We start from the raw sequence: 18,595 nt of genomic DNA, 5'->3' as shown, positions 1-18,595 counted from the left end.
ATTGTATATGTGAATAAAAAAAATAATTATTTGTAATATCCATTTTCCTTTCAAGCAGAGAGCTTCAAAGTTAGAAAAATGCTAAATTTTCAAATTTTTCATCAAATTTGGGGATTTTTCACCAAGAAAGGATGCAAGTTACCACAAAATTTTACCACTATGTTAAAGTAGAATATGTCACGAAAAAACAGTCTCGGAATCAGAATGATAACTAAAAGCATTCCAGAGTTATTAATGTTTAAAGTGACAGTGGTCAGATGTGCAAAAAATGGCCGGGTCCTAAGGTGTAAAATGGCTGGGTCCTTAAGGGGTTAAAGGGGTATTTCAGGAAAAAACTTTTTATTTTTTATATCAACTGGCTCCAGAAAGTTAAACAGATTTGTAAATTATCCAATTACTAAAGATACCCGGCACTGCCCGGCTCAAGCACTAACCCTTGACCATGTATGACGCTCTCCTTCAAGCAGATCCCGTAAATTCAGTTTTCGGTTGTGCTCACTGCAGCAATGTGACAGGTAATAAAATGTAAAGACAAAAAACACAAGAAGAGCGCTCCATAGTGCAATTAACAGGGTAAACCACACATGGGCTAATGTCGTGCGCTTACTCAAAATAGTTGTGCAAACAGACAGGCACAACACTGGTGTAGGTGTGTATAGACTCCAACGTGCAGCCAATTCCTTTCCACCACCTCGTGGTGTTCAATTCTCCAGCAAAGACCTCCAAGCCACTAAGGGATTCTCCAGGCGCAAACAGCGGATAGCAACAGCAAGAGGTATAGCAGCAATAGATATAAATAATGATCAGTGGCAATAAAACCAAGGGGATTTATTAAGAACAACGCGTTTCGACTCCAGGACAGGCGTCTTTCTTAGGTTCATACAAAACAATGAAACATATCCAATATATACACAGAGACATACCGTATTACAATCCACAATTGGCCTGCATCACACCATGAGACCGGGTTCCAGGAGATGGGCGGAAGTGAACCACAGGTCAGACGATAATCAAAATAATAATCACAGGTCAGATAATCAAAAACGGCATAGTTGTGATCCATAGGGAAAAAAAATCAAATTATGCGGCATGCAACAAGGAACACTAGTATTAACAATTTATGCTGTATTCTCGATGGTTTCATTTAACCCATCCGGGTACAAGCATTTAAGCTTGTATATCCAATACGATTCTTTGTTGATTAGCTTTTGAAAGCAGTTTCGAACATCTTTGGGTATCACCTCGATTATACTAAGCTTCAAAAATTCGGGATTATTCATATGTTTTAACGGAAAGTGTCGTGACACACTATGCAAAGGAAACCCTTTCCGAATATTGAACCGGTGGGTATTCATGCGGGACCGTACCGTCTGAACAGAGCGGCCCACATATTGCAGTTGGCACGGGCATTCCAATAAATAAACCGCATAATCGGTTTCACAGTCACAGTCAGTTTTAATAAAAAATGACTCATTAGTAGTATTGGAACAGAAGGTGTTACAATTGTCCTGGATAATATTACAACATAAACAGCGTGATTTATTGCACTTTTTATTGTATTTTTTATTGCTTTCAGATTTTTTTTGCATATTGGTTGCTATTAGTAACATCTTTAAGTTTACTAGGTGCTAAGTATATGTATAATCTCATATACTAAACTATCAGCTAATCTAATGAAAAAACTGCAGTCCAAACTTCAAACTTTTTTACCCAAACAAGTGGAGAACAATGTACTAACAGAAAAAAATTGCTGAAAAGCTGTACCCTCACACCCCAAAATTGCCAAGTGGTACTTTGTGCCCAAGATTCATAAGACCTTAGTGAGTCCGCCAGGCAGTCCTATTGTGGCATGGGTAGGTTCTTTAACCGAGCCCCTGTCACAATATATCGACTGGTTGTTACATCCCCTCTTAGAGGAGGTCCTGGCAAAAGATACCAACCAGTTTCTGCAGGCACTTGAGGATGTGACCGTGACATAAGGGATGATATTGACATCTATAGACGTAGAGTCATTATATACGCGCATTCCACAACAAGTTGCTATTAACTGCATTCGTCAGATTTTACAAAGAACAAATAAAACTGATAACTATACTAATTTTGTATGCCTTAAAATTTATACTTCCAAATAATAGTGCGCACTGGCGTCTTCCACTTGCTTCAGCTGCATGCTGCAGCCTTATGTCTGTATGGACTTTTGAGAATTAAAAGCGAGAAGTTCACTGTACGGGTGAGTGCCTTTGTTTTTATTCTTCATATGGATTTGTACATTATGCCTGGACTTTTCCACAAATGAGCACCACCTTACATACAGTGCTTCGCTGTCTTGCCGCCACCATTATATGAACTGTACCACACCATCTTGAGCTATTCCAGCAGTGCCTACTCTCATCTGCATCTTTATTGTTGATTTTAAGCATTAATAACTCTGGCATGCTTTTACTTTTCATTCTGATTCCGAGAATGTTTTTTCGTGACATATTCTACTTTATGTTAGTGGTAACATTTTGTCAATACTTGCATCATTTCTTGGTGAAAAATTCCAAAATTTGAACTTTGAAGCTCTCTGCTTATAAGAAAAATGTATATTCCAAATAAATTATATATTGATTCACATATACAATATGTCTACTTTATGTTGGCATCATAAAGTTGACATGTTTTTACTTTTGGAAGACATCAGAGGGCTTCAAAGTCCAGCAGCAATTTAGCAATTTTTCACAACATTTTCAAAATCAAAATTTTTCAGGGACCAGTTCAGTTTTGAAATGGATTTGAAGGGCCTTCATATTAGAAATACCCCAAAAGTAACACTATTATAAAAACTGCACCCCTCAAAGTATTCAAAATGACATTCAGAATGTGTGTTAACCCTTTAGGTGTTTCACAGGAATAGCAGCAAATTGAAGGAGAAAATTGAAAAATCTTCATTTTTTATACTTGCATGTTCTTGTAGAGCCAGTTTTTGAGGGGTAAAAGGGGAGAAATCTTCCTCAAATGTGTAACCCAATTTCTCTCGAGTAACAAAATACCTCATATGTGTATGTCAACTGTTCTGTGGGTCCAGTAGAGGGTCAGAAGGGAAGAAGTAACCATGGGATTTTGAAAGTAATTAAAAAGGAAAAAGGAAAAAACTGGGGAGCGACTGCAGTTTTTACTTCTAATACCATACAGTTTTCACTGGAGAAGCAGAAAACAGCACTTACACTCTTTGAGTGGCTGAATAAAAGACCACTCACAACTTTATCTTGCGTTTTTAAAGTAGAGAGTTTTTTGGGGGGCATGTCACCCCTATGGTGTCAGAACAGCAAAAAAAAAAAAAACATAAGGCATACTATTTTGGAAACTACACCCCTCAAGGAACATAACAATGGGTACCGTGAGCCTTAACACCCAACAGGTGTTTGACGACTTTTTGTTAAAGTTGGATTTGTAAATGAATTATTATTTTTTCACTAAAATGCTGGTTTTCCCCCAAATTTTTAATTACTACAATGCTCAGAAGAGGAGGAGTCACATTTGGCTTTTGGAAAGCAAATTTTGCTGAAATTTTTTTTTGTGGGGCATGTCCCATTTAGGAAGCCCCTATGGTGCAGGCCAAGCAAATACTCCTAAGTGTCTCAGGACAAAACAATGAAAATTACAATTTTAGGGACACATCCCCGAAGGACTGCCCTAAACTAGAGACTACTTAACTAAATTAATAAAACTTAACTTTTATTATAACCACTAAATTATAAGTTGTGCTTTTGGTACCATAGTGAAAAAATGTTAAAAAGTCCGGTCATCCACCATGTGACTACAACTTAGGTCAAAGTTGCCCAGATGTCTTGTGATCAGTGTCACAGTGGAAAGGTCTAGTTAAGCCAGACAGTGTCGCCACCGCTGACTATAGAAAACCCCCACCCTATTAGAATTTTGCTATAGTGTCACTAGGATGCCGATTATTAAAAACATTATAGCCCCTCTTGCTGACGTTTCGCCAGTGTACCCTGGCTTTTTCAAAGAAGTAAGGACGTCCTTACTTCTTTGAAAAAGCCAGGGTACACTGGCGAAACGTCAGCAAGAGGGGCTATAATGTTTTTAATAATCGGCATCCTAGTGACACTATAGCAAAATTCTAATAGGGTGGGGGTTTTCTATAGTCAGCGGTGGCGACACTGTCTGGCTTAACTAGACCTTTCCACTGTGACACTGATCACAAGACATCTGGGCAACTTTGACCTAAGTTGTAGTCACATGGTGGATGACCGGACTTTTTAACATTTTTTCACTATGGTACCAAAAGCACAACTTATAATTTAGTGGTTATAATAAAAGTTAAGTTTTATTAATTTAGTTAAGTAGTCTCTAGTTTAGGGCAGTCCTTCGGGGATGTGTCCCTAAAATTGTAATTTTCCTATGGTGCAGGGACAGCAAAAAAAAACAACATATGGCATACTATTTTGGAAACTACACCCCTCAAGGAACGTAACAAGGGGTACAGTGAGCCTTAACACCCTACAGATGTTTGACAACTTTGAATGTGTAAATGAAATTTAATTTTTTTTCACTAAAATGCTGGTTTTCCCCCAAATTTTACATTTTTACAAAGGGTAATAGGAGAAAATGCCCTGCAAAATTTGTAACCCCATCTCTTCTGAGTATGGAAATACCCCATGTGTGGATGTCAAGTGCACTGAGGGCGCACTACAATGCTCAGAAGAGGAGTCACATTTGGCTTTTGGAGAGCACATTTTGCTGAAATGTTTTTTTGGGGGGCATGTCCCATTTAGGAAGCCCGTATGGTGCCAGGACAGCAAAAAAAAAAAAAAAAAAACACACAGCATACTATTATGGAAACTACACCCCTCAAGGAACAGAACAAGGGGTACAGTGAGCCTTAACACCAAACAGGTGTTTGATCACTTTTTGTTAAAGTTGGATGTGTAAATGATTTTTTTTTTTCATTTTTACAAGGGGTAATAGGAGAAAATGCCCCCCAAAATTCATAACCCTATGTAAATACCCCATGTGTGGACTTCAAGTGTTCTGCGGGCGCACTACAATGCTCAAAAGAGGAGCCACATCTGCAAATTTTGCAAAAATGGGGGGGGGGGGGGCATGTCGCATTTAGGAAGCCTCTATGGTGCTAGAACAGCATGCTATTTTGGAAACTACACCCCTCGAGGAACGTAACAAGGGGTCCAGTGAGCCTTAACACCCCACAGGTGTTTGACGACTTTGGATGTGTAAATTAAGTTTTTAGTTTTTTTTAATAAAATGCAGTTTTTTCCCCAAATTTTAAATTTTTACAAGGGGTAATAGGAGAAATGCCCTCCAAAATGTGTAACCCCATCTCTTCTCAGTATGAAAATACCCCATGTGTGGACGTCAAGTGCACTGCGGGCACACTACAATGCTCAGAAGAGAAGGAGCCACATTTGCAAATTTTGCAGAAATGGGGGGGGGGGGGGGCATGTCGCATTTAGTGCCAGAATAGCAAAAAAATAAAAATTATTTGTAAATACATGTTTTTGGAGTAAGGACATACCTCATATCTGGGTGTAGAACGGCAACGGTCACAGAAGAACAGGAGCGCAGTCAGGGGCCTTGAGCTTCAACATCGCTGCCTATGGAGCCAGAACAGTGGGACCCCCCTCAAGGAGCATTACATGGGGTAATTACTAAATGTTACATGAGGTAAGTTACTAAAATGGGGTACAGTGGGACGTAAAATAATAAAATAGGCTATGTTCTCAGAATGATCACCCAGAGCATTGCCAAAACTAAAGAATATGCCCACCCCAAACCCTATTCTCTGAATCATCATTCTGGGAATGTGATGTGTGTGGCCGTCCCATACCTTTTGCCTCAAATGCGCACATCGCTTAGGTAGAGAGAGAGCGCTGCACATTTGAGGCAACATAAAAAGTATGATAGTGACTCAGTGACCCATGGCCCATTTTTTTGAAAAAAATACCCCAGGGGTCTTATCAGGTTTTTTTTTTAATGAAAATTTTTTATGGGCAATTTAGTGGTTTTATGGGGTTAAAACTTGGAATGTACTTTGGATTTGGTACATTGAGGTCAAATTATGGAAAATTAAAATGAAAAGGGAAAATTTAGTACCGCATGGAAGTGTGATAATCCCTGAAGCAGTTTTTAATGCAGAGGCCCAGATGATCGGGGCAAGTGTCACATTGAGTTGTGGTGTCCATCCGAATTCGTCCCTTCTTTCCAGTGTGGGGAACTTCACCTCTGTGTAGTGTGTTTGCTTGGTGTAACTATTAGATATAACGGTGTGTGATTAGAAATCACACACCGTTATATAGGGGGGGGGGGGAACTGTGGAAAAAAAAAAATGGGGGGGCAAATGGGGTTGCCCTGAACCCCTAATAGGGCCCGAGTCACACTGAAAAATTTATGGAGGACCCCTGGGGACCTATTAGGTGGTCAGGGGGGGGGGGTTTACTTTTTTTTAACTTTTTTTACACTCACTCCTACCTTGCCCTTCTTTCCCTCCTCTGTCCCTGCAGATCTTCTTCCCTGAGGGGGCTCTGATCGCACAGAGGGGGGGGGGGCTGGCACCTTCGAGCAGCTCTGCCCGCTGACTGAACTCAGCTGACGGGCAGAGCTGCGAGAAGATGCCGTTAACCCCTCCCCTGCCAGCTGCTATCGTCCAGCTGATCACCACTTCCCCATAGATACAGTGGGTGAAAGGGGGTGTATTGTACACCCCTGATCACCTTGTATCTTCGGGTCACACGTGACCCGTATGACCCGAATCACGGCAGATCGCTGGTGTGTATTCAGCAGCGATCTGCCGCAATCGCCGACACGGGGGGGTGTCTGATGACCCCCCTCGGCATTTGCACGGGATGCCTGCTGAATGATTTCACGGCGGGGATCGAAATTCCCACAGGCGTATGGATACGTCCTGGGTTCTTAAGTACCAGGGAGCCAGGGCATATCCATACGCCCTATGTCCTTAAGGGGTTAAGGACCCGGGGTTTTTTCGTTTTTGAATTTCGTTTTTTCCTCTTTACCTTTAAAAAATCATAACGCTTTCAATTTTGCACCTAAAAATCCACATGATGGCTTAATTTTTACGCCATCAATTCTACTTTGTAATGACATCACGGCGAAATCTACGGCGAAACCTACAGCGAAACAAAAAAAAATCATTGTGAAATAAAATTGAAGAAAAAAATGCTATTTTGTAAATTTTGGGGGCTTCTGTTTCTACACAGTACATTTTTCGGTAAAAATGACACCTTCTCTTTACTCTGTAGGTCCATACAATCAAAATGATACCCTACTTATGTAGGTTTGATTTTGTCATACTTCTGGAAAAAATCATAACTACTCGCAGGAAAATTTATACGTTTAAAATTGTCATCTTCTGACCCCTATAACTTTTTTATTTTTCCGCTTATGGGGCGGTATGAGGGCTCATTTTTTGCGCCGTGATCTCACATTTTTAGCGCTACCATTTTTGCATTGATAGGACTTATTGATTCATGATATAAAAAGTGACCAAAAATACACTATTTTGGACTTTGGAATTTTTTGGCGCATGCGCCATTGACTGTGCAGTTTGATTAATGATATATTTTTATAATTCGGACATCTACGCAAGCGGCGATACCACATATGTTTATTTTTATTTACACTGGTTTTTATTTTAAATGGGAAAAGGGGGGTGAATCAAACTTTTATTAGGGAAGGGGTTAAATTATCTCTATTTACTTTTTTCCCCCTTTTTTTTGCAATGTTATAGCTCCCATAGTGGGCTATAACACTGCACACACTGATGTTTTACATTGATCAGTGGTTTCTCATAGGAAATCATTGATCAATGATTCTGCCGCTTGACTGCTCATGCCTGGATCTCAGGTACTGAGCAGTCATTCGGCGATCAGACACCAGGAGGCAAGGTAAGGGACCCTCCTGCTGTGTCACAGCTGTTCGGGATGCCGCGATTTAGCTGCAGACATCCCAAACAGCCCCCTGAGCTAACCGGCAATGATTTACTTTCACTTTAGACGCTGCGTTCTACTTTGAACGCTGTGTCTAAAGGATTAATAGCACGCGGCACTGCGATCAGTGCTGCGCACTATTAGCCACGGGTCCCGTCTGTTTTTAGAGGCCGGGCCCCGCGTTATAGAACGGGAGTGGACTCATGACATACCGGTACGTCATGGGTCCTTAAGGGGTTAAGGACCCAGCCCATTTTCACCTTAAGTACCCGGCTATTTTTTGAACATCTGACCACTGTCACTTTAAGCATTATTAACTCTTAGATGCTTTTACTTTTCATTTTTATTCCGAGATTGTTTTTTTGTGACATATTCTACCTTATGTTAGTGATAAAATTTCATCAATCCTTGCATCATTTCTGGGTGAAAAATTCCAAAGTTTGATGAAAAAATTTAAAATTTTGCATCTTTTTTTTTAACTTTGAAGCTCTCTGCTTATAAGGAAAATGGATATTCCAAATAAATTATATATTGATTCACATATACAATATGTCTACTTTATATTTGCATAATAAAGTTGACATGTTTTTACTTTTGAAAGACATCAGAGGGCCTCAAAGTTCAGCAGCAATTTTTCACAACATTTTCTAAATCGAAATTTTTCAGGGACCAGTTCAGTTTTGAAATGGATTTGAAGGGCCTTCTTAATAGAAATACCCCATAGATGACCTCATTATAAAAACTGCACCCCTCAAAGTATTCAAAATGACATTCAAAAAGTTTGTTTACCCTTTAGGTGTTTCACAGGAATAGCAGCAGATTGAAGGAGAAAATTCAAAATCTTCATTTTACACTGGCATGTTCTTGTAGACCCAGTATTTTATATTTACAAGAGGTAAAGGAGAGAAATCTTCCTAAAATTTGTAACCTAATTTCTCTCGAGTAAGGAAAAACCTCATATGTGTATGTCAAGTGCTCTGTGGGTGCACTATAGGGCTCAGAAGGGAAGGAGCGACAATGGGATTTTGGAGAGTGAGTTTTTCTGAAATGGTTTTTGGGGGGCATGTCACATTTAAGAAGCCCCTATGGTGCCAGAACCGCAAAAAAAAAAAAAAAATACACATGGCATACTATTTTGGAAAATACACCCTTCAAGGAACATAACAAGGGGTACAGTGAGCCTTAACACCCGACAGGTGTTTGAAGACTTTTCATTAAAGTTGGATGTGTAAATTATGATAATTTTTTTTCACTAAAATGCTAGTTTTCCCAAGAAAAATTCCAAAATTTGATGAAAAAATAGAAAATTTTGCATTTTTCTAACTTTGAAGCTCTCTGCTTGTAAGGAAAACAGACATTCCAAAAAATTATATATTGATTCACATGTACAATATGTCTACTTTATATTTTCATCATAAAATTTACATGTTTTTACTTTTGGAAAACATCAGAGGGCTTCAAAGTTCAGCAGCAATTTTCCAATTTTTCACAAAATTTTCAAAATCAGAATTTTTCAGGGACCAGTTCAGTTTTGAAGTGGATTTGAAGGGCCTTCATATCAGAAATACCCGATAAATGACCCCATTATAAAAACTACACCCCTCAAAGTATTCAAAATGACATTCAGAAAGTTTGTTAACCCTTTAGGTGTTTCACAGGAATAGCGGCAAAGGGAAGGAGAAAATTCAAAATCTTAATTTTTTACACTCGCATGTTCTTGTAGACCCAGTTTTTGATTTTTTACAAGGGGTAATAGGAGAAAAAGCCCCCTAAAATTTGTAACCCAAATTCTCTCGAGTAAGGAAATACCTCATATGTGTATGTCAAGTGTTCGGCGGGCGCAGTAGAGGGCTCAGAATGGAAGAAGCAACAATGGGATTTTGGAGAGTGAATTTTTCTGAAATGGTTTTTTAGGGGCATGTCACATTTAGGAAGCCCCTATGGTGCCAGAACAGCAAAAAAATAAACACATGGCATACTATTTTGGAAACTACACACCTCAAGGCAAGTAACAAGTGGTCCAGTAAGCCTTAACACCCCACAGGTATTTGACGACATTATGGTTAAAGTTGGATGCGTAAATGAAAAAAACATTTTTTCACTAAAGTGCAGTTTCTTTTCCCAAATTTACCATTTTTACAAAGGGTAATGAGAGAAAATGCCCCCCAAAATTTGGAAACCCATCTCTTTATGGAAATACCCGATGTTAGGACGTAAAATGCTCTGCGGGCAAACTACAATGCTCAGAAGAGAAGGAGTCACATTTGGCTTTTTGAAAGCAAATTTAGCTGAAATGGTTTTTGGGGGGCATGCCGCATTTAGGAAGCTCCTATGGTGCCAGAACAGCAAAAAAAACACATGGCATACTATTTTGGAAACTACACCCCTCAAGGAATGTAACAAGGGGTACAGGGAGCCTTAACACCCCACAGGTGATTGATAAACTTTCGTTAAAGTGGGACATGAAAATGAAAAATTTGATTTTTAACACTAAAATGTGAGTGTTAGCCCAAACTTTTCATTTTCACAAGGGGTAATAGGAGAAAATGCCCCCCAAAATTTGTAACCCCATTTCTCTCGAGTAAAAAAATACCACATCTACGGGTGCACTAAGTGGGCTCAAAAGGGAAGGAGCGACATTGGGCTTTTGGAGAGCAAATTTTGCTGAAATGGTTTTTGGGGGCATGTTGAATTTAGGAAGCCCCCATGATGCCAGATCAGTAAAAAAAAATAAAAAAAAACACATGGCATACTATTTTGGAAACTACACCCCTCACAGAATTTTATAAGGGGTGCAGTGAGCATTTACACCCCACTGACATTTGACAGATCTTTGGAACAGTGGGCTGTGCAAATGGAAAATTACATTTTTCATTTTTACGGACAACTGTTCAAAAAATATGTCAGACACCTGTGGGGCGTAAATGTTCACTATACCCCTTGTTACATTCCGTGAGGGGTGTAGTTTCCAAAATGGGGTCACATGTGGGTGTTCTTTTTTTTTTACGGTCATGTCAGAACCGCTGTAACAATCAGCCACCCCTGTGCAAATCACCAATTTAGGCCTCAAATGTACATGGCACGCTCTCACTCTTGAGCCATGTAGTTCGTCCGCAGAGCATTTTACATATGGGGTATTTCCTTACTCAGAAGAAATTGCGTTAGAAATTTTGGGGGTCTTTTTCTCCTTTTACCTCTTGGGAAAATAAGTATGGGGCAACACCTGCATGTTAGTGTAAAAATTTTAATTTTTTTACACTAACAGGCTGGTGTAGCCCCCAACTTTACCTTTTCATAAGGGGTAAAAGGAGAAAAATCCCCCCAAAATTTGTATCGCAATTTCTCCAGAGTACGGAAATACCTCATATGTGGCCCTAAACTATTGACTTGAAATACGACAGGGCTCTGAAGTGAGAGAGCGCCATGCGCATTTGAGGCCTAAATAAGGAATTTGCAAGATGGGCGGAACCAGTTACAAGGATGGGGCTTGTCTCAACCAAAACCCTACAGCAGTGTTTCCCAAAGAGGGTGCCTCCAGCTGTTGCAAGACTCCCAGCCTGCCAGCACAGTCAATGGCTTTCCGGCAATACTGGGAGTTGTGGTTTTGCAACAGCTGGAGGCTCTGTTTAGGAAACACTGCCGTATGAGACGTTATTCATTTTTATTTGGGGGGACGTGTAAGTGGGTGTATATGTAGTGTTTTACTTTTTATTATTTGTTAGTGTAGTGTAGTGTAGTGTTTTTAGGGTACATTCACATGGTTGGGTTCACACTAAGTTTTCCGCTGGGAGTTTAAGCTGCAGCAGAAAATGTGCCGCAGCTCAAACTTGTAGAAGGAAACCCACTGTAAACTTGCCCATGTGAATGTACTCTGTACATTCACATGGGGGGGGGGGCACCCCAAACCTTCAGCTGTGGCAAATTGACAACTCCCAGAATGCACTGACAGACCGTACATGCTGGGAGTTGTAGTTTTACAACAGCTGTAGGCACACTGGTGGGGAACCACTGAGTTAGAAAACAGACTGTAGCTCAGTGATTCCAACCAGTGTGCCTCCAGGTGTTGCAAAACTACAACTCCCAGCATGTACGGTCTTTCAGTGCATTCTGGGAGTTGTCATTTTGCAACAGCTGGAGGTACATGGGTTGGAAACACTGAGTTAGGAAACAGACTCTAGCTCAGTGTTTTCCAATCAGTGCCTACAGCTGTTGCAAAACTACAATTCCCAGCATGGCCAGACAGTCAGGGATGCTGGGCATGTAGTTCTGCAATATCTGGCCCTTCATATGTTGCAGAACTACAACTTCCAGCATGCCTGGACAGTCCGGGCATGCTAGGAGTTGTAGTTATGCAAAAACTGGGGAAGAACAGTTTGGAGACCGCTAAGTAGTGGTCTCCAAAATGTAGTCCTCCAGATGTTGCAAAACTACAACTCCAAGCATGCCCACTGTCCAGGAATGCTGGGAGTTGTAGCTCTGCAACATATGAAGTGCCAGATATTGCAGAACTACATGCCCAGCAACCCTGACTGTCTGGCAATGCTGGGAATTGTACTTTTGCAACATCTGGAGGGCTACACTAGTGGTCTCCAAACTGTGCCACTTCAGATGCTTCAAAACTACAAGTCCCAGCATGCCCAGACATGTTTTGCAACATCTGGAGGACCACAGTTTAAAGACCACTACACAGTGGTCTCCAAACTATGACCCTCCAGATGTTGCAAAACTACAACTCCCAGCATTCCCAGACAGCCTTTGGCTGTGTGGGCATGATGGGAGTTGTAGTTTTGCAGCATTTAGAAGGCCACAGTGAAGATCACTTACCGCGATCTTCGCTGCAGCCTTCTCTGCCGCACTTTCCGGCCGCTGCTCCGATGATGACGCCGCTCCTCCAGGATGCCGCCGCCTCTGTCAGTCTGGTAAGCTGGGCCATGCTTCCCCCTCGCCGCCCGTGTTCCCCCCGCTCTGCCCCGACTTTGATCGGTGGGCAGAGCAGGGGAAATGAACTGTAACCCCCCCCCCCCCCGCCTGGTATTTCCTGTTTGACTTTTCTTTTTTTGACTACAAATCCCACAATTCCATTTCCTCCCTCTCACACATCAGCCACCCAACCCATTGAAACATAAATGAGCTGCATTCATCTAAAGACCTGTGGTTTTCAATCAGGGTGCCTACAGCTGTTGCATTAGTTACAGATTGATCTTTCTCCCACCAAGCGATTGCTTCACCCATTGAAGCAGACAGGCTGCCTGTCATCAGCTGACTAGCAATGCAGTTCTCAACCGCATTGCAAGCTGGGAAAAATCTGAGACAACAGTTGTTTGTTTGCTGATAAAAATAAATATTGGATTGAAAATCACAGAAGAATTGTGAGAAAACCGTCACACACAGGTACAGACATTATGTTATGAACTACACTGACTTTACAGCCCTGTAGCATAGTCAAATAAAAAAAAAATCTTGGAATACCCCTTTAAACTTCTGCTAGCAATGTTTTGAACAAAAAAAATACCTGTCTTGTAAGACTACTTTTTCTACAAATATATAAACCAGAAATCCATGATGTAGAAGAAACAGTCATCAGTATCGTGAGTGATTGGTTTTTGTAACCTCAGCTGTACAATCAACTAGCTAATTTATTCCATTGAGAAAGCAGCCAATAGTTCTGTTTTAATCCCTTAAGGACGCAGGACGTAAATGTACGTCCTGGTGAGGTGGTACTTAACGCACCAGGACGTACATTTACGTCCTGTGCATAACCGCGGGCATCGGAGCGATGCCCGTGTCATGCGCGGCTGATCCTGGCTGCTGATCGCTGTCCGCCATTAACCCCTCAGGTGCCGGGATCAATACAGATCCCGGCATCTGCGGCAGTGCGCGATTTGAATGAATGATCAGATCGCCCGCAGCGCTGCTGCGGGGATCCGATCATTCATAACGCCGCACGGAGGTCCCCTCTCCTTCCTCTGTCCGGCTCCCGGCGTCTCCTGCTCTGGTCTGTGATCGAGCAGACCAGAGCAGAAGATCACCGAAAACACTGATCTGTTCTATGTCCTATACATAGAACAGATCAGTATTAGCAATCATGGTATTGCTATGAATAGTCCCCTATGGGGACTATTCAAGTGTAAAAAAAAATGTAAAAAAATGTAAAAGTAAAAAAAATTAAAAAAATTCCCCTCCCCCAATAAAAAAGTAAAACGTCCGTTTTTTCCTATTTTACCCCCAAAAAGCGTAAATTTTTTTATAGACATATTTGGTATCGCCGCGTGCGTAAATGTCCGAACTATTAAAATAAAATGTTAATGATCCCGTACGGTGAACGGCGTGAACGAAAAAAAAAAAAGTCCAAAATTCCTACTTTTTTAATACATTTTATTAAAAAAAATATTATAAAAAATGTATTAAAAGTTTTTTATATGCAAATGTGGTATCAAAAAAAAGTACAGATCATGGTGCAAAAAATGAGCCCCCATACCGCCGCTTATACGGAAAAATAAAAAAGTTAGAGGTCATCAAAATAAAGGGATTATAAACGTACTAATTTGGTTAAAAAGTTTGTGATTTTTTTTAAGCGCAACAATAATATAAAAGTATGTAATAATGGGTATCATTTTAATTGTATTGACCCTCAGAATAAAGAACACATGTCATTTTTACCATAAATTGTACGGCGTGAAAACTAAACCTTCCAAAATTATCAAAATTGCGTTTTTCGTTTTAATTTCCCCACAAAAATAGTGTTTTTTGGTTGCGCCATACATTTTATGATATAATGAGTGATGTCATTACAAAGGACAACTGGTCTCGCAAAAAACAAGCCCTCATTCTAGTCTGAGGATGAAAATATAAAAGAGTTATGATTTTTAGAAGGCGAGGAGGAAAAAATGAAAACGTAAAAATTAAATTGTCTGAGTCCTTAAGGCCAAAATGGGCTGAGTCCTTAAGGGGTTAAAGCAATATGAATGAAGTCTTCTCTTTTTTTTCCCCCTAGGGATCAACATGTTCTTGGAAGATATAAAGACAATAAAGCAGAAGTTAATGCGGCAGATGAAACAGTCATTGGAGCACTTTGCTGATATAGGTAATATATGGAAATGCTACAGTATTACCAATGTGCTTAAATATAAGATAAATAGACTTCCAAGATAACTTTTATTTTCTTATATTATTTTTTACTTTGCTCATCCCTAACTCTCTATTCATTTTTATATATAGAAATATATATATATATATATATATATATATATATATATATATATTCCATCTATTATGTTATCCTTAGCAAAAAAAAATGCTTTCTATGATTCTCTTCTGCTTCAGAGTACTAAAAACAAGTCACACATTTTTACATTTGCAATTATGATTATCTTGCTAGATACAATGTTAATTACCATTCAATTTTGGAATCATGATATATCATTGCTTTTAAAGGAAAATCTCCAATGGTTTCAGTTAAAGTTACGTTTAAAGCCAAGTTTAAAAAGCCGACGGGTGCCAAATATCATAGAGTTTGTTGTTTTAACCACTGGTGACCACTTTCTCCATCCTGCACATTCTAAGAAATGTTTTGTACCATTCTGAAATGGCAGGGTGGCAAACAGTACTTTGGAAACATTCTGCTTTCCCCAATTTCTGAATGGAATTCCTAAGTAATACCACATTGTTAAGAAATAAAGATACATTTTGCCATATATCAATAGTATATGCAAAGATAATCAATTTTGAAATATATCTTATTAAAGAGAAATGCCTCTTTCACCTCATTTAAAGGGGTACTCTGGTGCAATTTTTTTTTTAAACTAGTGCCAGAAAGTTATACAGATTTGTAAATGACATATATTAAAAAATCTTTACCCTTCCAGTACTTTTTAGCAGCTGTATGCTACAGAGGAAATTCTTTTCTTTTTGAATTTCTTTTTTGTCTTGTCTACAATGGTCCCTGCTGACCTGATGCCCATATCAGAAACTGTCCAGAGCAGGAGAAAATCCCCATTGCAATCCTATGCTGCTCTGGACAGTTCCTGACATGGACAGAGGAGTCAGCAGAGAGCACTGTGGACAAGACAAAAAAGAAACTTAAAAAGAAAAGAATTTCCTCTGTAGCATACAGCTGCTAAAAAGTACTGGAAGGGTAAAGATTTTTTAATAGAAGTCATTTACAAATCTGTTTAACTTTCTGGCACCAGTTGATTGAAAAAAAAATATCTTTTCCACCGGAGTACCCCTTTAAAGCTTTTTTAAAATAAAGCCTGCATTCCACAAATGTCCACTAACTTTTTGACCCAAAATCAGAAAGCCATATCTCCTTTCACTTCTGTACATTCATCTTGATATTGTGAAGCGTGGTACTAGTCATCACTGCAGTTTCAAACAAGTTCCCTCTATTTGATACCTATGTGATTCCTAATTTTTTTGTTAATTACATTTATCAAAAATGACAAAAATTGACAAAAATTGCTCTCGAGAAAAAAAAAAAACTGAAATTTTTGGACCACTTGGTGTCCCCCTTCCCTGCTGTCTGCTGTTCATTGCCCATTTTGGGAAATCTGTTATTAGCAACAAACAAAGAAAGATGAAACAAAGAAAGTGGGTGTAGATAGCTACTGGTATGTGCAATAGAGGGGGAGAGAGAGACTGTATACCTGCAAGCTTTGTCTATTCTCCAGAGGATTAACACTGTCCCTGAAAGATAAATCAATTCTCCCATCTAATATCAGCAACAGTAGTTTCAGTGCTTAATATAACCCCTTTCTTGCTGTGCAGCTGCTGTATGCATGCGTAATGTGTGTACATGACAAATGATTGCTCAACCTTTTGGTTCACAGAGATATAAGCTGCTGCCAGAGCTGTGTGCCATGGCTCACCAATCTTCTTTTCATTGTGAACACATAGCTGTGCTGAACATTCATGTATGAGAGAAGATTGCAGAAGATAACTTTCTGGCCACCTTATCGTTTCTAATCAAACATGGGCACATGACCAAAGAAATTATTTTCACTTAGCTGAGACCTTTCACATGTCATGAATCATCATAGTTACATAGTTACATAGTTAGTACGGTCGAAAAAAGACATATGTCCATCAAGTTCAACCAGGGAATTAAGGGGTAGGGGTGTGGCGCGATATTGGGGAAGGGATGGGATTTTATATTTCTTCATAAGCATTAATGTTATTTTGTTCCAGGAATGTATCTAATCCTGTTTTAAAGCTGTTAATTGTTCCTGCTGTGACCAGTTCCTGAGGTAGACCGTTCCATAAATTCACAGTCCTCACGGTAAAGAAGGCGTGTCGCCCCTTGAGACTAAACTTTTTCTTCTCCAGACGGAGGGAGTGCCCCCTCGTCCTTTGGGGGGGTTTAACCTGGAACAGTTTTTCTCCATATTTTTTGTATGGGCCATTAATATACTTATATACGTTTATCAATATTAATTAATATACTAATATATATTAATATACTTATATACGTTTATGATGTCAGATCTCCTGTATATCTATCAAGTAATTGATAAGAGATTTGTTTTAACATTTTGTTGAAAAAAGAAAATTCAGATGCACGGCACTCATCAACAGTAAAATACATAAAGTGTAAAAAAAGCACATATATATATATATATATATATATATATATAAATAAAAAAAGTGATGTAAAAAGAGAGAATCTTACTCAGTTTTGTAGGTGATAACATAATTTACCACCCCAAGAAACTTAAAGGGCTACTTCACCCCTAGACATCTTATCCCCTATCCAAAGGATAGGGGATAAGATGTATGATCGCGGGGGTCCCATCTGTATCTACTTAAGGCAGCGCTGGAGGTTCTGGCTCCCGACCATGGGAACGGAAGATCGTGACATCACGACTCCGCCCCTGTGTGACGTCACGCTCCGCCCCCTCAATTCAAGTATATGGGAGGGGACATGACAGCTGTCACGCCCCCTCCCATAGACTTGCATTGAGGGGGCGGAGCGTGACATCACACAGGGGCGGGGCCGTGACATCACTATGCTCCGGCCCCGTGATCAACACTAATCAGACCCGGAGCGAACAGGCTCCAGGGACTGATTTTAACGGGGTGCGGCGTGCAAGATCAATGGGGGTCCCTAGTGGTGGGACCCCCATGATCAGGCATCTTATCCCCTATCCTTTAACCCGATTGAATATTCCTAGCATTAATCAGTGAGAGGCAATATCTACAACATATACTCTTTTTTCTATTATTTCCTCTCGGTATGGATTTCTGTAACCAATTCTAACTGTTCTTTTTGGTGCTGAATCTCCTTCATACTAATGCATTTTTTAACATTTCTGACATCTGTGGTAGACAATGATGGGTCTTTTTTCTGCAGCATCTTTTAGAAAGGGGTCCCTTTCTAGCATATGCCAATTACTGAAAAAAGCTGAACTAATAACTGTACTCATTTGACTATACTTGAAAGAGAAAGCAATTTTTTTCCTCCAGATTATTCTTCTATTTATCCTTCATCTTATTACTTCTTTACAATTGTATGTAATCAAGTTTTTGGTTTCTGTAGAGCTTGATTAACCAGTAAATCGAAGTAGAAAATGAGAGGCAACTCACCGCTTCAGGGCCCCAAAGACTTTTATTTTCAGTGCAGGAAAAACGCCAGCAGT

General features: G+C 39.8%; 1 protein-coding gene across 4 annotated transcripts in view; it reads left to right on the top strand.

Annotated features, from left to right (window-relative positions):
• IZUMO3 (IZUMO family member 3) overlaps window positions 1–18,595 on the top strand; it is a 312,623-nt gene that overhangs the window by 102,529 nt on the left and 191,499 nt on the right. For 3 of the 4 annotated variants that reach the window (XM_056542993.1, XM_056542991.1, XM_056542990.1), the window contains one exon: window positions 14,956–15,045. The exons of the other annotated variant lie outside the window; for it this stretch is intronic. In XM_056542993.1, the coding sequence (XP_056398968.1) occupies window positions 14,956–15,045 (90 nt within the window). The remainder of the gene's footprint in view (window positions 1–14,955; window positions 15,046–18,595) is intronic. 4 annotated transcript variants of the gene reach the window in all.

The sequence above is a fragment of the Hyla sarda genome, chromosome 10, assembly GCF_029499605.1.
Source record: "Hyla sarda isolate aHylSar1 chromosome 10, aHylSar1.hap1, whole genome shotgun sequence".
Taxonomy (NCBI): domain Eukaryota; kingdom Metazoa; phylum Chordata; class Amphibia; order Anura; family Hylidae; genus Hyla; species Hyla sarda.
Note: the sequence above shows the minus strand (reverse complement) of the source record. Positions and strands in the feature narration are given on the sequence as shown.